The sequence below is a fragment of the Myotis brandtii genome, unplaced genomic scaffold, assembly GCF_000412655.1.
Source record: "Myotis brandtii unplaced genomic scaffold, ASM41265v1 scaffold424, whole genome shotgun sequence".
Lineage (NCBI taxonomy): Eukaryota > Metazoa > Chordata > Mammalia > Chiroptera > Vespertilionidae > Myotis > Myotis brandtii.
This window is the reverse complement of record NW_005366245.1, coordinates 584,711-601,787: the sequence shown is the minus strand read 5'-3', so window position 1 is coordinate 601,787 and position 17,077 is coordinate 584,711. Positions and strand designations below refer to the sequence as shown.

The 17,077-nt window shown below is 41.4% G+C and overlaps 1 protein-coding gene across 3 annotated transcripts in view; it reads left to right on the top strand.

Annotated features, from left to right (window-relative positions):
* Positions 1-5,941, top strand: part of AFF1 (AF4/FMR2 family, member 1) — a 195,779-nt gene extending 189,838 nt beyond the window's left edge. For all 3 annotated transcript variants that reach the window (XM_005874091.2, XM_005874090.2, XM_014545962.1), the window contains one exon: positions 754-5,941. In XM_005874091.2, coding sequence (XP_005874153.1) covers positions 754-875 — 122 coding nt within the window. In that variant the 3' untranslated portion in view covers positions 876-5,941. The remainder of the gene's footprint in view (positions 1-753) is intronic.
* Positions 5,942-17,077: the final 11,136 nt, after the last annotated feature.

The window sequence follows — 17,077 nt, the reverse complement described above, 5'->3', positions numbered from 1 at the left end:
GGAAGTGGCTTCAGCACCTTGCCCTTCAGAAGTCCTGGCGCCGTCATTTCAGTCTGGATGAAATGGTAGCACAAGGGCCAGGCAAGTGGAGAAGGAAGGGCATGGCTGTCCCTGGGCACAGCCAGTGTGAGGTGTGAGGGAGCACAGCCTAAGTACGGAGTTTAACGTTTGTTTTCAGTGTGATGAAAGATGGTTAGCGACAGTACGGGCAATATGGTGTCAGTAAGCCTCTTGAAACTTGTGTGAGACGAAGGCCTTGGGAAAACCCGAGGTGTAGGAGACGGTGGGACACGCTGTAGAGGAACTGTGCGTGCCAGTGCCAGCATCCACTGACGCTTAGATGGAAATGCCAGGTCCGTGCCATTCCATAGTTCTTCCTGGCGGTGGCCACTTAATTCCCTCACAGCCTCTTAGAACTTAATTGCTTAGTAAACTAAAGATGCTTTTTAAACATGTTGGTGTTTTTCTTTCATGCATCTGTTGACCCAAAAGTATTAATCGGGTGTTCTCCAGTGCTGGGCATTATGGATTCAACCGTAAAACAGAACCCAGTGCCTACCCTTCTAGGCTAGTGGATCAGTGTGGAGAATGAGCAGCATTACACTCGATTGTGGTGTTGTACTGTGATAGATGAAGTGCATGCTAATTTGGGGATCATTTCTGGAACCAACCCAAGCAAATGACTTTCTGTTGCCGTCTTTATTTCGTGTGTGTGCGTGTGTTTACTTGGTTGTGGTTTTGCTTCGTTTGCAGAGTTTTTTGCTCAGCTCAGCACAAGCGTGTGCACCTTGGCCCTCAACAGCAGTTTGGCGGATCTGGTGCACTACACGAGACAGGGGTTTCAGTGGCTGAAGCAAGGAAGCAGAGCGCCCTAACGGAGGCCCAGGTTCATTTGATGCCTTGGGAACTATTTTGCACATTGGAGCCTCAGAACCAGTCCAGACATTTGTCTCATCAGGACAACAAAACTTGAGAAGAGAAGCACCTGAGAAGGCCAGGTCATTTGTCCACTTAAACTCTCAAGAATTGTGTGGTCATTGGTTGGGCACGATGGTTATGCAGAAGTAGAAATGAGGAGGCTGGCTTCAGAGATGATCTTCGCCTTTCCTAACTAAAGGACAGAGTGCAATGTGGCCTGACAGGGGTGTGTGAGTGGTCTAGAAACATTTCCGTATTTTTTTAACCAGCAGAATGCGAGTTGCAAATGAAACGAAGAGAATCAGTTTCAACTCTGAACGCAAATTCACGTCATCTCAGCAGCCTCACCACACTAGTCCATTCCCAGAAGGAAATATTTTTAACAGTGAATTTTGGTGTAGGGTTTTATGGATGATTTTTCTTTCTTTTCAGTTTTTTTTGAGGAAATATTTGTTTTGTAAATTCTAACAGTCATCTATAAAACCTAAATTGTGAAGGACTCCGCTATACCCCACTTTGTGCCAGTGCACAGTTGCTTTGATAATACCAAGTATTGTCATAATGTAAAGAATTGGAGGCACCCCCATTGCCTGAAGTACTGCACGCTCACCCAGCTCTGATTCCTTTGTGGCCGAGTTGGTGTTGACCGATGGGAGCCGTGGGAGGAGAAGGAGCTACAATACGCGGCAGCAGGCGGCACGGCTGTCGTTCCCACCCCTGCTTCAGCCACAGGCAGGCAGCTGCGACCGTGTTCGGAATTTTCTACTCTGGGAAAGAGGGTACTGCCATTTCCACAGGACCAGTTGGCTGAAGGGCTTTTGAATTTTTGTTTAAGTAGAGCTGGAATTTGAGGTGCTGGTCTGTGGTCTACAGTCATGTGGTAACTCATGCTGTCTAACCAACTCAGAGTTTTGTCAGTGAACAAAGACAAATGAAATCTACTTAAAGAGGCTATATTTTTCTGCTGCGAATTATTTTATATTTATAGCAAAACTAGACTTTCAGAGCCCTTAATTGTCCAGGGGAAATGTACTCCCTGAAAGGATGTGGAGATTGGGGTGGCTAATTAGACTTCACTCGGTGTTCTCGGTGAGCTAGACTTGACAGGCTGAGGAGGAACGGTGGCCTCCCCACAAGTTGCTGTTGCCGTCTTAGAGGCCTGACACCAGTGCATTTGAATGACCGATAATGAAAGAACACATCCGAGTTCCCACTTACCCATAAGCACAGATTTTCTTTATTGTAGACACTTTGAAGGTTATTATTGGAAGCATTATTTTGACTGCAGTGTTTTTAAAAGCCCATTCTTTTTATCCCTTTTAGAGGTGGAATTTACACACATTAAAATTGAGGAGTGCTTTTTCTACAATTGGCTTTTCTCCTATCCTGCCTCTCTACATGTTGTTTCCTACCCAGCATGTTTGACATTTTCCTAATTATTTATTAGTGAAGAAGGGAGTGGATACACCTTTATTTATAATGAAGTGTAAGGTCCGCATGATGTCTGTAAGAACTTGCTTGGTAATTTGGCAAATGTATAAAGGGGGGTGTAGACGATGGGAAATGCTTGTCTTTCAGGGTGAAGCGTGTGACTGTTCCTTCACTGTCTACCCAGCCCGTTCTTTTGTCATCACTAACCTGCTAGGGCAGAGGTCTCCTACCTCGTGTTTAGGTTAAAGCCCGAGGATTAGCAGCAGTGGTAATGTCTGAGCATGGAAACTTCATGTGTGGTCTTGATGTTCTAAAGTAAAGCCTTGGCCCTTTTTAAATTGCTCGTTTAAAAAGCACCCTGTTGTTAAATGAACAGTAATTGCCTGGTAGGTTGTATGCTGTGACATTGTGTGTCCTCTTCTATGTAGGAGACAAGATCCCAGAATCAGGCGCATGTAATTATTTAACATCATCTTTTCTTCCCTTCCCTGCACCACTCCCCAATGTAAGGCTGGTCGGTTTGGAAGGACGTGTTCTCGGGGCAAGTTCTGGTCTGTGCAACCTGTGCAGGGTAAGTGTGTCCCATCAGCAAGCCACCAGCTCCCTTGCCTGGGGGAGTTTCCCACATGATCCGTCAGCCCGTGCTACACACGTGATGGCTGCGTCATGGCCTTATTCTTTGTGGGGGGTTTTCCCCTGACCTTTGTATTAAAATTTTATTTGTCTCTTGAAAAACAAATGATTTTGCAGAGATCAGTTTGTACTGTTTAGATCAGCGGTCACCAACCGGTGGTCCGTGAGGTCCGAAAGGTTGGCGATCGCTGGTTTAGATCATGGACTGAGTATGTGAAGGGTAGCGGCTTGGTGAACCCCTCATGCTCCTCAGTTCTTCTGGCTGTAACAGCTGTATAACAAATCAGGAGGCTTTGTAAACACTTGCACTTTTTGCTACATGCTTCAATTCCAAAAGGCAAGATTTGTACTGAGGTAGATCATTGAAAGGACTGGGTCTAAAATTAAGCCTTTGCATCTGTGAAGTTCTTATAACAGTAATAGTGCGCACTTCACAGTGAGGCAAACAAAATGTCCTGAGTGAAGGTGGAGTGAAGTCTTGCCTCTGGCGCTACAGCTTCCTGTGTCTTTATTAGGAAGCGGAAGAACTCTTTCACTTGTAAAAATGATGACTGTTTCTGCCCTGTCTGGAGAGGAGGACTGACCTTGAGGTTTTAGCCAGACTAAGGGTCCTAATAAAAAATGGGAAACCCTTCACTGAACCCCGCCAGGTTGCCCTGGGTTCAGAATGTGAAAGTGTGGGCCGCGTGCCAGCCGTGGTGAAGAGTCAGGGGTCCGGCAGGCATATTATCAGGACTGAAACTGCAGCGGGAGAAGGACTCACCTGATAATCTGATTTAATCACAATTGAATGGGAAAGAAAGCATCTGATTTCTTTGAACAAAAGGACCTTTATTTTATAGATCTGTTTTGACCAAAATGTTTAGCTATTTCCCTTAGACAAATTGGATCACACTTATCTCCCTTGTTCTATATCCTTTAATTCCAGATCTCAGGATATTTAAAAGCTAAAAACCACCCCCTTCTGACGGAAAACTTGCCTTAATTGGTACCTTAAATATTAATGTTAGTAAGATCAGGAGCTTACTATTTTATTATGATTCTTGTTCAATAATTTTTAGCTGTAAAAAAACCTCTTAGCTCTGATAGATAAAAGGAGATGTGTGTGTACATACATACACACAAAGAATAAGAAGCTGGTTGAATTGGATATATTGTGCATTTTGTTGATCACACCTAATTTTGGAATAATGCTATATTTGGTTTGCCATGGCTTTCGGGGTGTTACATGGGCCTTGGCTCTTCTGCTCCATGAAGTTTGAGGTGTATTTGTTCATCTTAAGGTAAATGAATCAAATTAGGCTTGATTCCCTGCCACCCACACAGAGCCTACTTTTTTCTTAAGGATTTATTTTCCCAGACACTACACAAAATCTTTGAAAAACTTTGCCACTTCATCCATTACACTCTTTACCACTGATTAGCAGTATTTTAGTCTTGCAAGAATATTAGGGCTTCTTTTAGAAACACAGACATCAAGACTTGCTTCCTGTGAGGTGAGTTGCACATTGTGGCTGTGGAGCGTGTAGGTTATGGCGGTGCCTGCTCCTTTTCCCGCTGTCTCCAGTGGGTCGCCTCTTTTGTTTTGGGATGTAAGGTTTTTCCTGTGCCTTTTTTTTTTTTTTTTTTTTTTTTTACTCTGTCATTTGTTTGCGGGAGATGGAGTTGCAGGATAGCATGATATTGGGGATTTTCCTCCAAACATTGCGAGTGGTATTCCTTCCTATAAATCTCAAATATGCAATCTAGTTGTGTTGGTTTCTCAGTGACAGAATGAATTGTGACCACTGGCCATGTTCTGTAGTTTTCACTGATGATGAGTTGACAAGCACCACTTACCACCTTTCTTAAGGTGGCTGTAAGTTTCCTGTTGTCCTGGAGAAAAATCACACGAGATTCTGTTCCACTGTGCGCCAGGTATCAGCAGGTACTGCGACGGGTAGAGAAGTGCCTATATTTCTGTACCCAAGAGGGCAGGAAGGAGACATACAGCCCTCTGTGAGCCTAGGGGGTGCTCTGTGGGCCTGGAGGGACAAGGGAGAAAGACCACTGACAGCGAGGCTGGCCATACCGCAGTCAGGCCAGGAGTGGCTGACCTAGGGAGATAACTTGCTTTGCTTAAAAGTAGATGTTTAAGTGATGCTTAACACAGGCAGTATTAACTTTGCCTTTTGTTCAGGCCGTCAACATGTATTGTTAAAATTACTGCACATCCCCCTCAGATAACAAGTATACACTGTTCATGTTGGTGTGTGTATGTGTGTGTGTTTATATGCGTGTGTCCCAAATCTTGTTTTAATTTTTTTTTTCCTGAATGTGATTACGTTTTGGATGATACCTGTGCAGGGTTGCCTTTTTTTATTTATTACCATTATATATTATATTATATTATATTTTTTGCTTTCTTATAACTTTAGAGTAAAGTCAAATCTTGGTATTATTAAAATTGTTTTAAAAAGAAATAAATTGTCCAGTTGATAAATGAAGGTCACTGGCCTATCTCTAAAATAATATGTGTTTTTCTTTAATTATTGTGGAATAATGTGCCAGCTATGTAGTCCACACAGTGATTTGTATGTAGGATGGGGAAGCAGCGATGCTCTCAATGGGAAGATGTGCAACACAGATAAAGGGGACTCCATGTATTTTATCTCCTTCAGCAATGAAACTGCAACCTGGGGCTTTTGTGAATAAAATTTAGCTGCCTTGTATAGTCCTTTGAAAGAGACATGTGATCTGTGAGAATTAAAGTTTGCTTTCTTTTTTTAGAAGAAAAATTTGCAAAAGATCTTTCCAAAGAGAATGTGCCACAGATCTTTTGCTTGTTCTCTGTAATGAGGATTAATTGCTGTTTAAAAAAAAAAAGTATAATTGATTTGTTCACTTTCAAATTCTTTCCTTTTCACAAGAGGATCGAGCTGTAAAAAAAAAAAAAATTAATAAAAATTTAGAGAAATCATTTGTGTTGAATCATGCTTCCATTTTGTCTGAATAAAAAATTTCTAACATTGTTATGTTTAATACCATTTATAGCCAAGGAGAGTCTCACATAAAATAATGTACCCTCATTTGCATATGTGTTCAAATGGGAAAAGTGCGGGCACAGGGTGGCTCATCCTTCAGTTCAGTTTATGTTCAAGATCTTAATCACACAGAAATTAGCCTGAGATCACAAGTGTGGCTTCTTATCCTAACATCTACTGCCGGGTGCACCTAGGGACCCCGTTTGCCTGCTTTCCATTTGTCTGCTGGTAGACAGATTTGTAGAATGCTGGTATTGAAAAGAATCTAAAAGGCCTGGCCGGCGTGGTTCAGTGGTTGAGTCTCGACTTACGAACCAGGAGGTCACGGTTCAATTCCCGGTCAGGGCACATGCCCAGGTTGCGGGCTCAATCTCCAGTGGGGGGGCATGCAGGAGGCAGCCGATCCATGATTCTCTCATCATGGATGTTTCTCTCTCTCCCCCCTTTCTATTTTTTTTTTTTTAAAGAAAATAATCTAAAGGCCATCTGGTCTCTCCCCCCTTGGCCACTGAAGGAAATACTCTACCTCAATGGTTTTATGAAATCAGAAAGGACCTAACTTCCTCAACCTGAGTCCTGGCTCTCCAGCTTGCTATGTGACCTCCCTGGGCCTCCTCTCATTTACAGACTGTTGACTGGTATCTACCAAATAAAAGCAAGGATTGCATTAGGTGGTATATGAAGAGTGCTTAGCATCATGCCTGGCATAAACACTCAGAAACTGCTGGCTCCTTTACCTTCCTCCCTTCATTGCACCACAACATCCCAACACCTGATCCTCCAGCCTCTGAGCACTGAGAAAGACCTCACTGTCCACCTCTTCCCCTTTAATTTTGTTCTCCCTTACATTAGGGTGACTTCTACTTATTGGTCCTAATGAACAAACGGGGACCCAGCCTGGGCGAGCTGGCATTAAGCTGGCAGTAACTGGTAAGTATGCAAAGGTAAGTTGGGAAAAGGGAGTATTTTAGTCCAGATGAAGCTGCAGGGAAGAGATCTCATTTGAAAGATGGGTTATACAGTCTCTTCTGGGCTCTCATCTTTTTCACAGAAACTCTGTGTCATATCTTGTTTATCACAAGTTTTTGGTAATAGTTGTCCATTGTGTGGTTGTACTAGTTTTAACCAACCCCCTTGTTAGACTTTGAGATTATTCCTAATTGGGGATATTATAAAGAATGCTTCCACAACCATCCCTGAAGCAAATTACTTGAGCAGATTCAATATTTTACCTTATTTATTTAAATGCATGCATGTGTATATTTATGCTGAGTTATGGTTTACCCTAAAAAATTCAGCATGCATTTCTTAGGACATTTTCCAACACAACCACAATACCCTTATGTCATCTAAGAAAATTTCTCAACATCTAATGTTTATAGTCCATATTCAAATTTCTGCAGTTGTCCCCACAAAGGTGTTATAGTTTATTTTTTTGAACCAGAATGCAGTCATTTCATGCATTACATTTAGCTGTCTCTTTAATCTTAATCTAGAACAACAACAAAAACACCTTTTTTTTTTTTTTTACTACAACACTCTACATCTTGGATTTCTGTGTTTCCCTAAGTGTTCTTTAATTCATTCCTCAATCTCCCGTATTTCCTGCAAACTGGGTTAGGTTGGTTGAGAGATGACCAGAACTCTTGTAAACACAGGCTTTGCCCTGTTCCAACAGCCTTTCACTTAGTGATGTCAGCATGCACAGATAATCCATCCCTTTACCCAGGGGTCCTCAAACTGCGGCCCGCGGGCCACATGCAAATACAAATATTGTATTTGTTCCCGTTTTGTTTTTTTACTTCAAAATAAGATATGTGCAGTGTGCATAGGAATTTGTTCATAGTTTTTTTTTAAACTATAGTCCGGCCCTCCAACGGTCTGAGGGACAGTGAACTGGCCCCCTGTTTAAAAAGTTTGAGGACCCCTGCCTTTACCAATCCTCAGCATTGTTTAGAAAACGCAAATGGGAAGAATCGCCCAGCTGACAGGTGGGAAATGATGTCTTCTGATGTTTTCATTTACATTTGTATCTCTGTGGTACTGAGTACATTTTTTTGGTCAGGTATGAAGTTACCGTTTGCAGTGCGTGGGTTATGTGGCCAATACAGTAGGCCCACCATGAGTGCATGGTGATGTGGGGAAGGTTCTGTTAATGAAGAAAAGGGATGCTGAGCAGTAAGAAGAGTAGATGATCCTTCCAGACTACTCATCTTTTCCCTTTTGATTTATATATGCGATAGTAACTATGTTGTAAACATTTCTCTCCAAATTACCTTTTGGTTTTCATCATGGCAGTTTTTTAAGTAGGTTGACTTCTACCAGAGTCTGTTTTGATGTCTCAAGCAGGTAAGAGCTGTTTCCCAGACACTGAGTCAGGTTTACTACCACTGAATAACGGCAACTCAGAGGTGAGTAGTAATTTCCTGTTGTGTCCTCAGTTGTTTTATAAGCAAGTATTTAGCACTTTTGGAGCCTGAATTATTTAAAGACACTGTCCACTCTTTTCCAGGGTTGTTGGGAACATAATCATCACAATTTAGGTGGCCTTTAGAACCCCCCAGTCCAGTCCTAACAACTTTGAAGCCCAATGGGTCGTAGCGGCTTAGCTGCTGTTTGGTTGTGGTAGGTAACTAGAATTGTCTTAGAACAGGACTAGTTCAGTGTTTGTGGTTTCCCTGTTTTAATGTGGCTGGAAGTGAGACACCACGGCTTGGGTAATAAAGACCTGTGCTTGAAGTACTTTCTAAACAGATGATTCCATTTTAGATTTAAAAGATTGTGTGTCTGCTCTGGATAAGTGCTTTAAATCACCCTTCTCTGTGATGGGGGCCCAGTCTTAACATCTCATTTGCCTTATTTCATGTGTGGGAGGCAGAAAGAATTATGGGCTTGTATTTCCACTGCTAAATATTCCTGGAAACTATCATCTAAGCAACAATACACATACACACACACAAAAGTACATGCACACATATTTCGACATCTGTGGACACTACTGGACATGGAAAACCAATGGGATGCAACTACATGGGCTTTAGAAAAATGTCTTCAACTCTCCATCTCCATGCTTTTCCATCTTTGTCCTGTAGTCTTCCCAGAAGCCCCTCTTGCAGGTGGACTTGGTACCAGGATTGTAGCTGAGAACATTACAGGCCTCTCACAGGAGCAAGCAAGTGACCTGGTAGCGCAGTTTTGCAGACACTCCCAAGCTACGTACACATGAAAATCATTTTGGAATTTTTATTTTAAATACTGTTTTCAACCTGATTTACAAATAGTTTTGGTTTAAAAGAATCAAATGACACAAAAGCATATAGAGCAAAAAGTACAAGGGTAAGTCTACTTCCTCCCTCCCCAGAGTTAACAGCCATTTAGTTTTGTGGGTTTTTTATAATATATTTTTATTGATTTCAGAGAGGAAGGGGGAGGGAGAGAGAGAGAGAGATGCCAATGATGAGAATCATCATTTGGCTGCCACCTGCCTCCTACTGGGGATCGAGCCTGAAACCCAGGCATGTGCCCTGACCTACCGGTTCATAGGTCGATGCTTAACCACTGAACCATCCTGTTGGCTAGGCAACAGCCATTAAGTTGGGTGCATCTTCTTCAAGAACTTCTTTTGGGCACTTCCCCATTGTTCTCTCCTCCCCCTCCCCCCTTATTGTCTACATTTTCACAGTTTTTAGCAATTTGAACCTTTTTTTTAGCCAATGTAAAGGTTTGTAATCCTGTTGCTCTGCAAAGAAACAACTTTGTTTCATTGATTCCTGTTGTTTTTCTACTCATTTTTTCTCTAACCTTTATTTTCTTCCATCTGCTTGCTTTGAATTTAGCTTGCTCCTCTTCTACTTCCTTAAGATCTAGTTAGGTTATTGATCTGAGATCTTTCTTCTTTCTTCATGTCTGCACTCATAGTTATAAATAACCCTCTCAGCACTGCTTTCATTGTATCCCATATGTTTTGCTATGCTGTGTTTTCATCGTCATTTGTCTCAAGGTATTTTCAGATTTCCCTTTGGTTGAAAGCAGTGGAAAAGTGCCTTGCAATAGGTGGGGCTCAGGTTAGGAGGGCCCACGAAACCCAAAGAGCTTGAGACTGTACTATAAGCAGCGTTTATATAAATTGTAAAAACCCAGGTATTAGGGACTACATGTTTGTGTCTCCCCAAATCCATATGTGACACCCTAAGCCCCAATAGGATGGTCTTAGAAAGTGTGATCTTTGGAATGTAATTAAGTTTAGATGAGATCGTGCAGGTGGAGGCCCCATGATGAGCTTTGTGTCCTTTATAAGAAGAGCCAGAGACTAGACCCAGAGTGCTCCCTGCCCAGCCCCCTCCTTCCTCCCCTCCTGGAACCTGACTGTGAGGGCACCTGATCTCGGCCCCCCAGCCTCCAGGACTGAGAAGAAATGTCCAGTGTTTAAATGCCCAACCGAGGGCACTTAGTTGCAGCAGTTTCCCAAACTAAGCCATCAGGGAAATGTCTTGCCCCCAGTGTCAAATATAAACATTCTCTTCAGACCATGAAATAGGAAATCGACCAGATATAATAAAAAATATGTTCAAAAGTGTCATCTCCCGACCTAGCCCGTTTGTCTCAGTGGATAGAGCACTGGCCTGCTGACTGAGGGTCCTGGGTTCGATTCTGGACAAGAGCACATACTTCGGTTGCAAGCTCAATCCCCGGCCCTGGTTGGGGCACGTGTGGGAGGCAATCAATCGATGTGTGTCTCTCTCTGTCTCTCCCCCTCCCTTCCACTCTCTCTAAAAATCAATGGAAAAATATCCTTGGGTGAGGATTACAAAAAGAAAGTGCCATCTCCTCCCAGCAAAGACCTCATGCCTAGAGACATTGGGTGCGTGCTCTGGGGGCTCAGTCTGAGGCAGCTGTGTGATGACTGATGGGAACAAGAAGCAGGAACAAATCCCAAATAATCTAAAGCGACACCTAAAGAAACTAGAAAAAGAGGAATAATCAAAACCCAAAGTGAGTGGAAGGAAAGGAATTAAACTAAGCTGGCTCCTTGAAAGAATAAAACTGACAAGCCTTTAGCAAGACTTATCAAGCAAAAAAGGGAAGATAAAATCAAAAGAGGAGAGATTACAATTAACAGGAACACAAAAAATCACTAAAGAATACTATGAATTATATGCCAGCAAACTGGACAATCTGGAAGAAATGAATGAATTTCTGGAAACACACAACCTCCAAGACTAAACTAGCAAGAAACTGAGAATCTGAAGAAATTACTAACAATGAAATTGAAGCAATAACCAAAACCCATAGACACAGACAAGTATGGTGATGGCTGGGGGTGGGCTGAGTGGAGGTGGGCAAGGGGGGAAAATGGGACATCTGTACGTAATGTAAACAATTAAAAGTTAAAAAAACAAAAACAAAAAAACTCCCAACAAACTAAAACCCAGGACCAGATGGCTTCACAGGTGAATTCTACCACAAACATTTAAAGAGGAATTAGTACCTATCCTCAAACTATTCCAAAAAGTTGAAAAGGAAGGAACACTTCCAACCCATTCTGTGAGACCAGCAAACCCCTGATATAAAAACCAGACAGAGACATCACACACAAAAAAGAATTATAGGCTGTTATCCCTAATGAGCATAAATACCAATATCTAAAAAAATAAAAAATACTAGCAAACAGAATTGAACGGTACATTAAAAGGATTACACACCATGATCAAGTGGGATTTATACCAGGGATGCAAATGTGGTTCAACATCTGCAAAACTATGTGATTCAACAAAACAGGATAAAATTTATATGATTAGCTCAATAGATACAGAAAAAGCATTTGACAAAATTCAACATCCATTTATGATTTTAAAAACTTTCAACAAAATAGGTATAGAAGGAATTTAACCTTGACTTGATAAAGGCTACATATGTATGACAAGCCCATGGCTAGCATACTCAATAGTGAGAAGCTGAAAGATTTCCCCCCAAGATCAGGAACTAGACAGAATGCCCACTCTCACCACTATTGTTCAATATAGTATTGGAAGTCTTAGAGGATTCAGATAAATAAAAGAAGTAAAAGGCACTCAAATTGGAAAGAAAGAAGTAAAACTCACTATTTGCAGATGACATGATACTATATATAGACAACCCTAAAGAATCCACCAAAAATTAATAGAATAAAAGAACTCAGTTTAAGTAGCAGTATATGAAAGTACAGAAATCTCTCATGTTCCTATACACTAATAACTAATATTCAGAAAAAGATTTTAAGAAAATGATACCATTTACAATTACACCAAAAAAGAATAAAATACCTAGGAATAAATTTAACCAAGGAGGCAAAAGACCTGTACTCTGAAAACTATAAGACACTGAAGGCGCATATAAATGGATGGATATGCCATGCTCATGAGTAGGAATTAGAAGGGTTTTATAAAACGGAACTGGAGAAGTCCTGAGACTCTGCAGTCACTGGTTGAAACTGAATGGAGTGGGGTCCTTGTCTGATGCTGCCTAACACAATGTCCTGTAGATCTTCTCCACTCCCCCATTCTAACCAAGATACTAGCTCACCTCTAGTGATTGCTGAAACTGACAGCCTTTTTTTTAGCTTTTTTTTCTTATTTGTATTCTTTTTATGAGGCATGTATTATTTAATAAATAAAAGTTTAATAAAATCAAAATTTAGTGTGATAAACCTTTAAAGAAAATAGCATAAAACAAAATTTTTAAAGTCATGAATAAGGTAAACTTTAAAGGTTAAATTCTCAGATAGACAAAGTTAAAATAAACAACAGCATGAATTCCCCCAGGGTCCTCTAAGTTGGCGAGTAGAGGGTTAAGATAAAACCTTAGCTCAGAAGCTGCTGACTTGGTAGGCTGACGCTTGTCACTCTGACAACAGTGCAGGCAACACAACCAATCAGAAAGCAAAACAGCCATCACCTGCTACCTTGTGCGAGTCACCTGAATGTCTGGTGCTACAAAGGACGGTGTTGGAATTTCTGCTGTCCTCAAGTCTAAGTAGTAAAACTATTAGCAATCTAACATTTCCCTGTTAACTATGACATGTTAGATACACAGAACTTTCTAAAAAGACCACCCTCTTTTAAAATTATAATCTGGGACAGGGAGGAGGGGCTCTGAGCATTTGTTACCATCCATTGTTCCAAACAAATTTATAACATTGTCTTCAAATCTGTTTGCAGAACTGGCCGGCAAGCATGCACTCCCCACTTACTTTAAGGTAGTGTTTCTGAGAAGAGGTAAACAATACTGTCCATTTACATAACTTACCAGACTTGCTTCCAAACAGGATAAAATTTGTCCCTATTAAATAATTCCAGTATCTTCCTAAATTGTTTTGGCAACAATGGCAAAATCACTGGATTAATCAAAATATCTTCCTATACCTTAAAAAGCAATGTTTCTTATAGCAACAGTTAAAAAGTTCTGATACATGTTAAAAATTATTTTAATCTTAGAATAATTGTTTCCCCTCCTCAGACCCCATGCTTATCCTGAAGTTGAATAAACTTTCTCCTATCCAAACCTTATACCTCTTTATCCACCTTGATTGCTGGCAAGTGGATGGAACCATATTTGCCATGGAGTAGAGTTGCTGTGCACCAAAGTGTCATAGAGATGGCTGGTTCGGCCTTCTTCCTCTGGCCCCCACGTGACTGGAGCCGTCAATCAGCCATGGTCAGGTCCATCCTTCATGCTTTCTGCTGTTGTGCTCACGCATTTGCGTGTGTGTGCATATGTATTTGTGTGTGGGGGTACATACACATATGTACATGATCATTTTATAGACATATGTCAGGATGGTAAGCGCACTGCACTGACACAGGAAGTCAGGAAAACTTCACACATGTACATTATCTCCACTTTCTAAAAAAGAAGTGAGATATCCTGTTTAAAGCAAAACTTGTAAATTCTTATTTTAAACCATTAAACATTTGCTTTCACCACCTCGATTTCCTGAAGCCACATCTCTTTTGCTTCCTTAAGTAGCAAACCCCTGGCCGGATTCCTTCCTGAGCGCCCAGGGGCCATTGAGAGCTGTTCTCCTAAATTCTTACCTCTTTCCAGGTATCTTTACAAAGTGTTAGCTCAGAACACCAAAGAGCCACCAGACCTCCCACGTGTATGCAGTTCATTAAAAAAAGACTTTACATCCAATTCCACTGGAAAGAACTATTTCCTCCTCTGGTTCTGGTTTGAAAGGATGTAGTAGGTTTGAGTGAACACAGCTGTCGCTGGCCTTTTCCTCCCTTTCTTCACAGGCATGAGCCCCTCCGCAGGTGTAAACCCTGACACCCCAAGATCTAAGCGCATGAGGTGGATGAGATCTGAGGCACAAAAGCTTAGTTTGGACTATAATGCACCTTCAGGGATTCAATAAAAGCCACAGCGAACAGCCAGCTCCTGAGGGTTAATAACGGTGGTAATAAGGAAAACATTTTAAAATCGGACCTCAAATTGCACTCCGTGTGCTAACCAGTGCAGGCACAAAGGGAAACGAATGTAAATTTTACAAGTTTTAGCTTTAGGCTTCTCATTAGTGCCCTTATTCCAAGTGTAATGTGCAGAATGCACCACTAGAGAGCAACCGTTCCTTTAGGGCAGTGGTTCTCAACCTTCCTAATGCTGCGACCCTTTAATACAGTTCCTCATGTTGTGGTGACCCCCAACCATAAAATTATTTTCGTTGCTACTTCATAACTGTAATTTTGCTACTGTTATGAATCATAATGTAAATATCTGATATGCAGGGTGTATTTTCATTGTTACAAATGGAACATAATTAAAGCATAGTGATTAATCACAAAAACAATATGTAATTATATGTGTTTTCCGATGGTCTTAGGCGACCCCTGTGAAAGGGTCGTTCGACCCCCAAAGGGTCGCAACCCACAGGTTGGGAACCGCTGCCTTAGGGAAAAAATACTGCAGGAAATACGATTTAACTACAGTAAGATATCACTTCACACCCAGGAGAAAGGCTATAGTCACAGGAAAAGAAGGAAGCGTTGGAGAGAATGAGAAACCAAAAACCTCCTAGTGTACCAATAGGAATATAATAGAGATAGCCACTGTGGATAACTTTGGTGTTTTCTTTAAAAGTCTGTTAAAACCCAGCAACTCCACTTGTACGGACCTACCCAAGATAAATGAAAACATATTCACATTAAGACATGTTCATGAACATTCATGGCAGCATAACAGCCCCAAACTGGACACAGTCCAAGTGACCACCTGGTGAATGGATAAACAAAATGTGGTTCATGCATGCACTGGAATACTATTCGGCCATAAAAATGCTACAGTATAGATGAAAATGAACCTCAAAACATTCTGCTAAGTGAAAGCAGCCAGATGCAAAAGATGAGAGTATGATTTCACTTATGAAATACCCAGAAAAGGCACGTTTATAGGAAGAAAGCACATTGATGGTTGCAGGGAGGGGAGAAGTGGAGAGCGACTAGAAGGGCTCCTGAGAAGGCTGAAGGGAGGATGAAAATGTCCGAAATCTGGATTATCGTGATGTTGGCACAACTCTGCAAGTTTACTAAATCATGAACTTCATATAAATTACACCTCAAAATAAAGATGACTTCCAAGTGAGCACACCAAGCTAGAACTGCATGACAAGTGCTGAGGAATGAAGTGAAACAAAGAGAAGGAGAACTGCAGCCCTGTGCTAGAATGTAACACAAATAGCCACTGTGTCTTTCAGGCCCAGCTCTGGTTTCCAGACAGGAAAAAGGATCATTGTTTGCAGACGAATAGGGGGAAATCGGGGAGTTTATGGTCAGGTAAAAATGTTATTACTTTTGGCCAGCGGCCAAAAAAGAAACTTTTTTTTTTTAAAGAAAGGTTGCGAAGTTTCAAGCAAGTGATTCTTTTCTGAACCTTCATCAGTATATGGGAGTCATATTTATGAAGGGATTAATAACACACCAATGTGCTAAGGACTGTGTTTATAAAATAACTGATACTTGAGACATTGAGGGTAGGAGTGATTGACACACCTATGCCAAGTGATCTTACATTTCATGAATTATCCTTTTATAAACTCCTAGATTTACTCAAGGTTTCAAGTATGAGAAATATCTGGGACCATTCTGCTAAGGTCTGCTAAGATACTCAGTTTACAGAGGGGTCTTTTGGTACTTAAGAGAAAGGAAGGTGAATGTTAAGATAAAACTGCCTCCCTCCCCCACCCACCCCTTTTTGGCTCTAGATCAGCGGTTCTCAACCTGTGGGTCGCCTACCTGTGGGGGTCAAACGACCCTTTCACAGGGGTCGCCTAAGACCATCGGAAAACACACATATAATTACATATTGTTTTTGTGATTAATCACTATGCTTTAATTATGTTCCATTTGTAACAATGAAAATACACCCTGCATATCAGATATTTACATTACGATTCATAACAGTAGCAAAATTACAGTTATGAAGTAGCCACGAAAATAATTTTATGGTTGGGGGTCACCACAACATGAGGAACTGTATTAAAGGGTTGCGGCATTAGGAAGGTTGAGAACCACTGCTCTAGGTGGTAGTAGCAATGTTCTGCTCTTGGGCTTATGAAAGACTAGATAATATGAAGGGCTGTCCTATTAATTACTATTTGTTCTTGGATAAACAATAAGACATTTTTTAAATGCTTTACTGAGTTCTCGGGAAAACAAGGACACCTCCAAGGCTAATCCTATCTAATAATAGAGAAACATGGTAATTAACCGTAACTTCGATACCCCTTCCCATTGGCTAATCAGCGAGATATGCAAATTAACTGCCAACCAAGATGGCGGCCGGCAGCCAGGCAGCTAAAGCGAACAGGAGACTTGCTTGCTCCAGTGATGGGAGGAAGCCAAGGTTCCCCGCCTGCCGCAGCCCAGCTCTGAGCTCCGGATGCAACAATGTTGCAATTATAGAAGCTAAACTAACCCAGAAACCTGCTTTCAGCCGTCCGCAAGCTCAGAGCTTAGAGCGCCAGTGATGGCAACAGAGTTTCAATTATAGAATCTAAACAAACCCAGATACCTGCTTTCAGCCAGCCACAGCCTCAG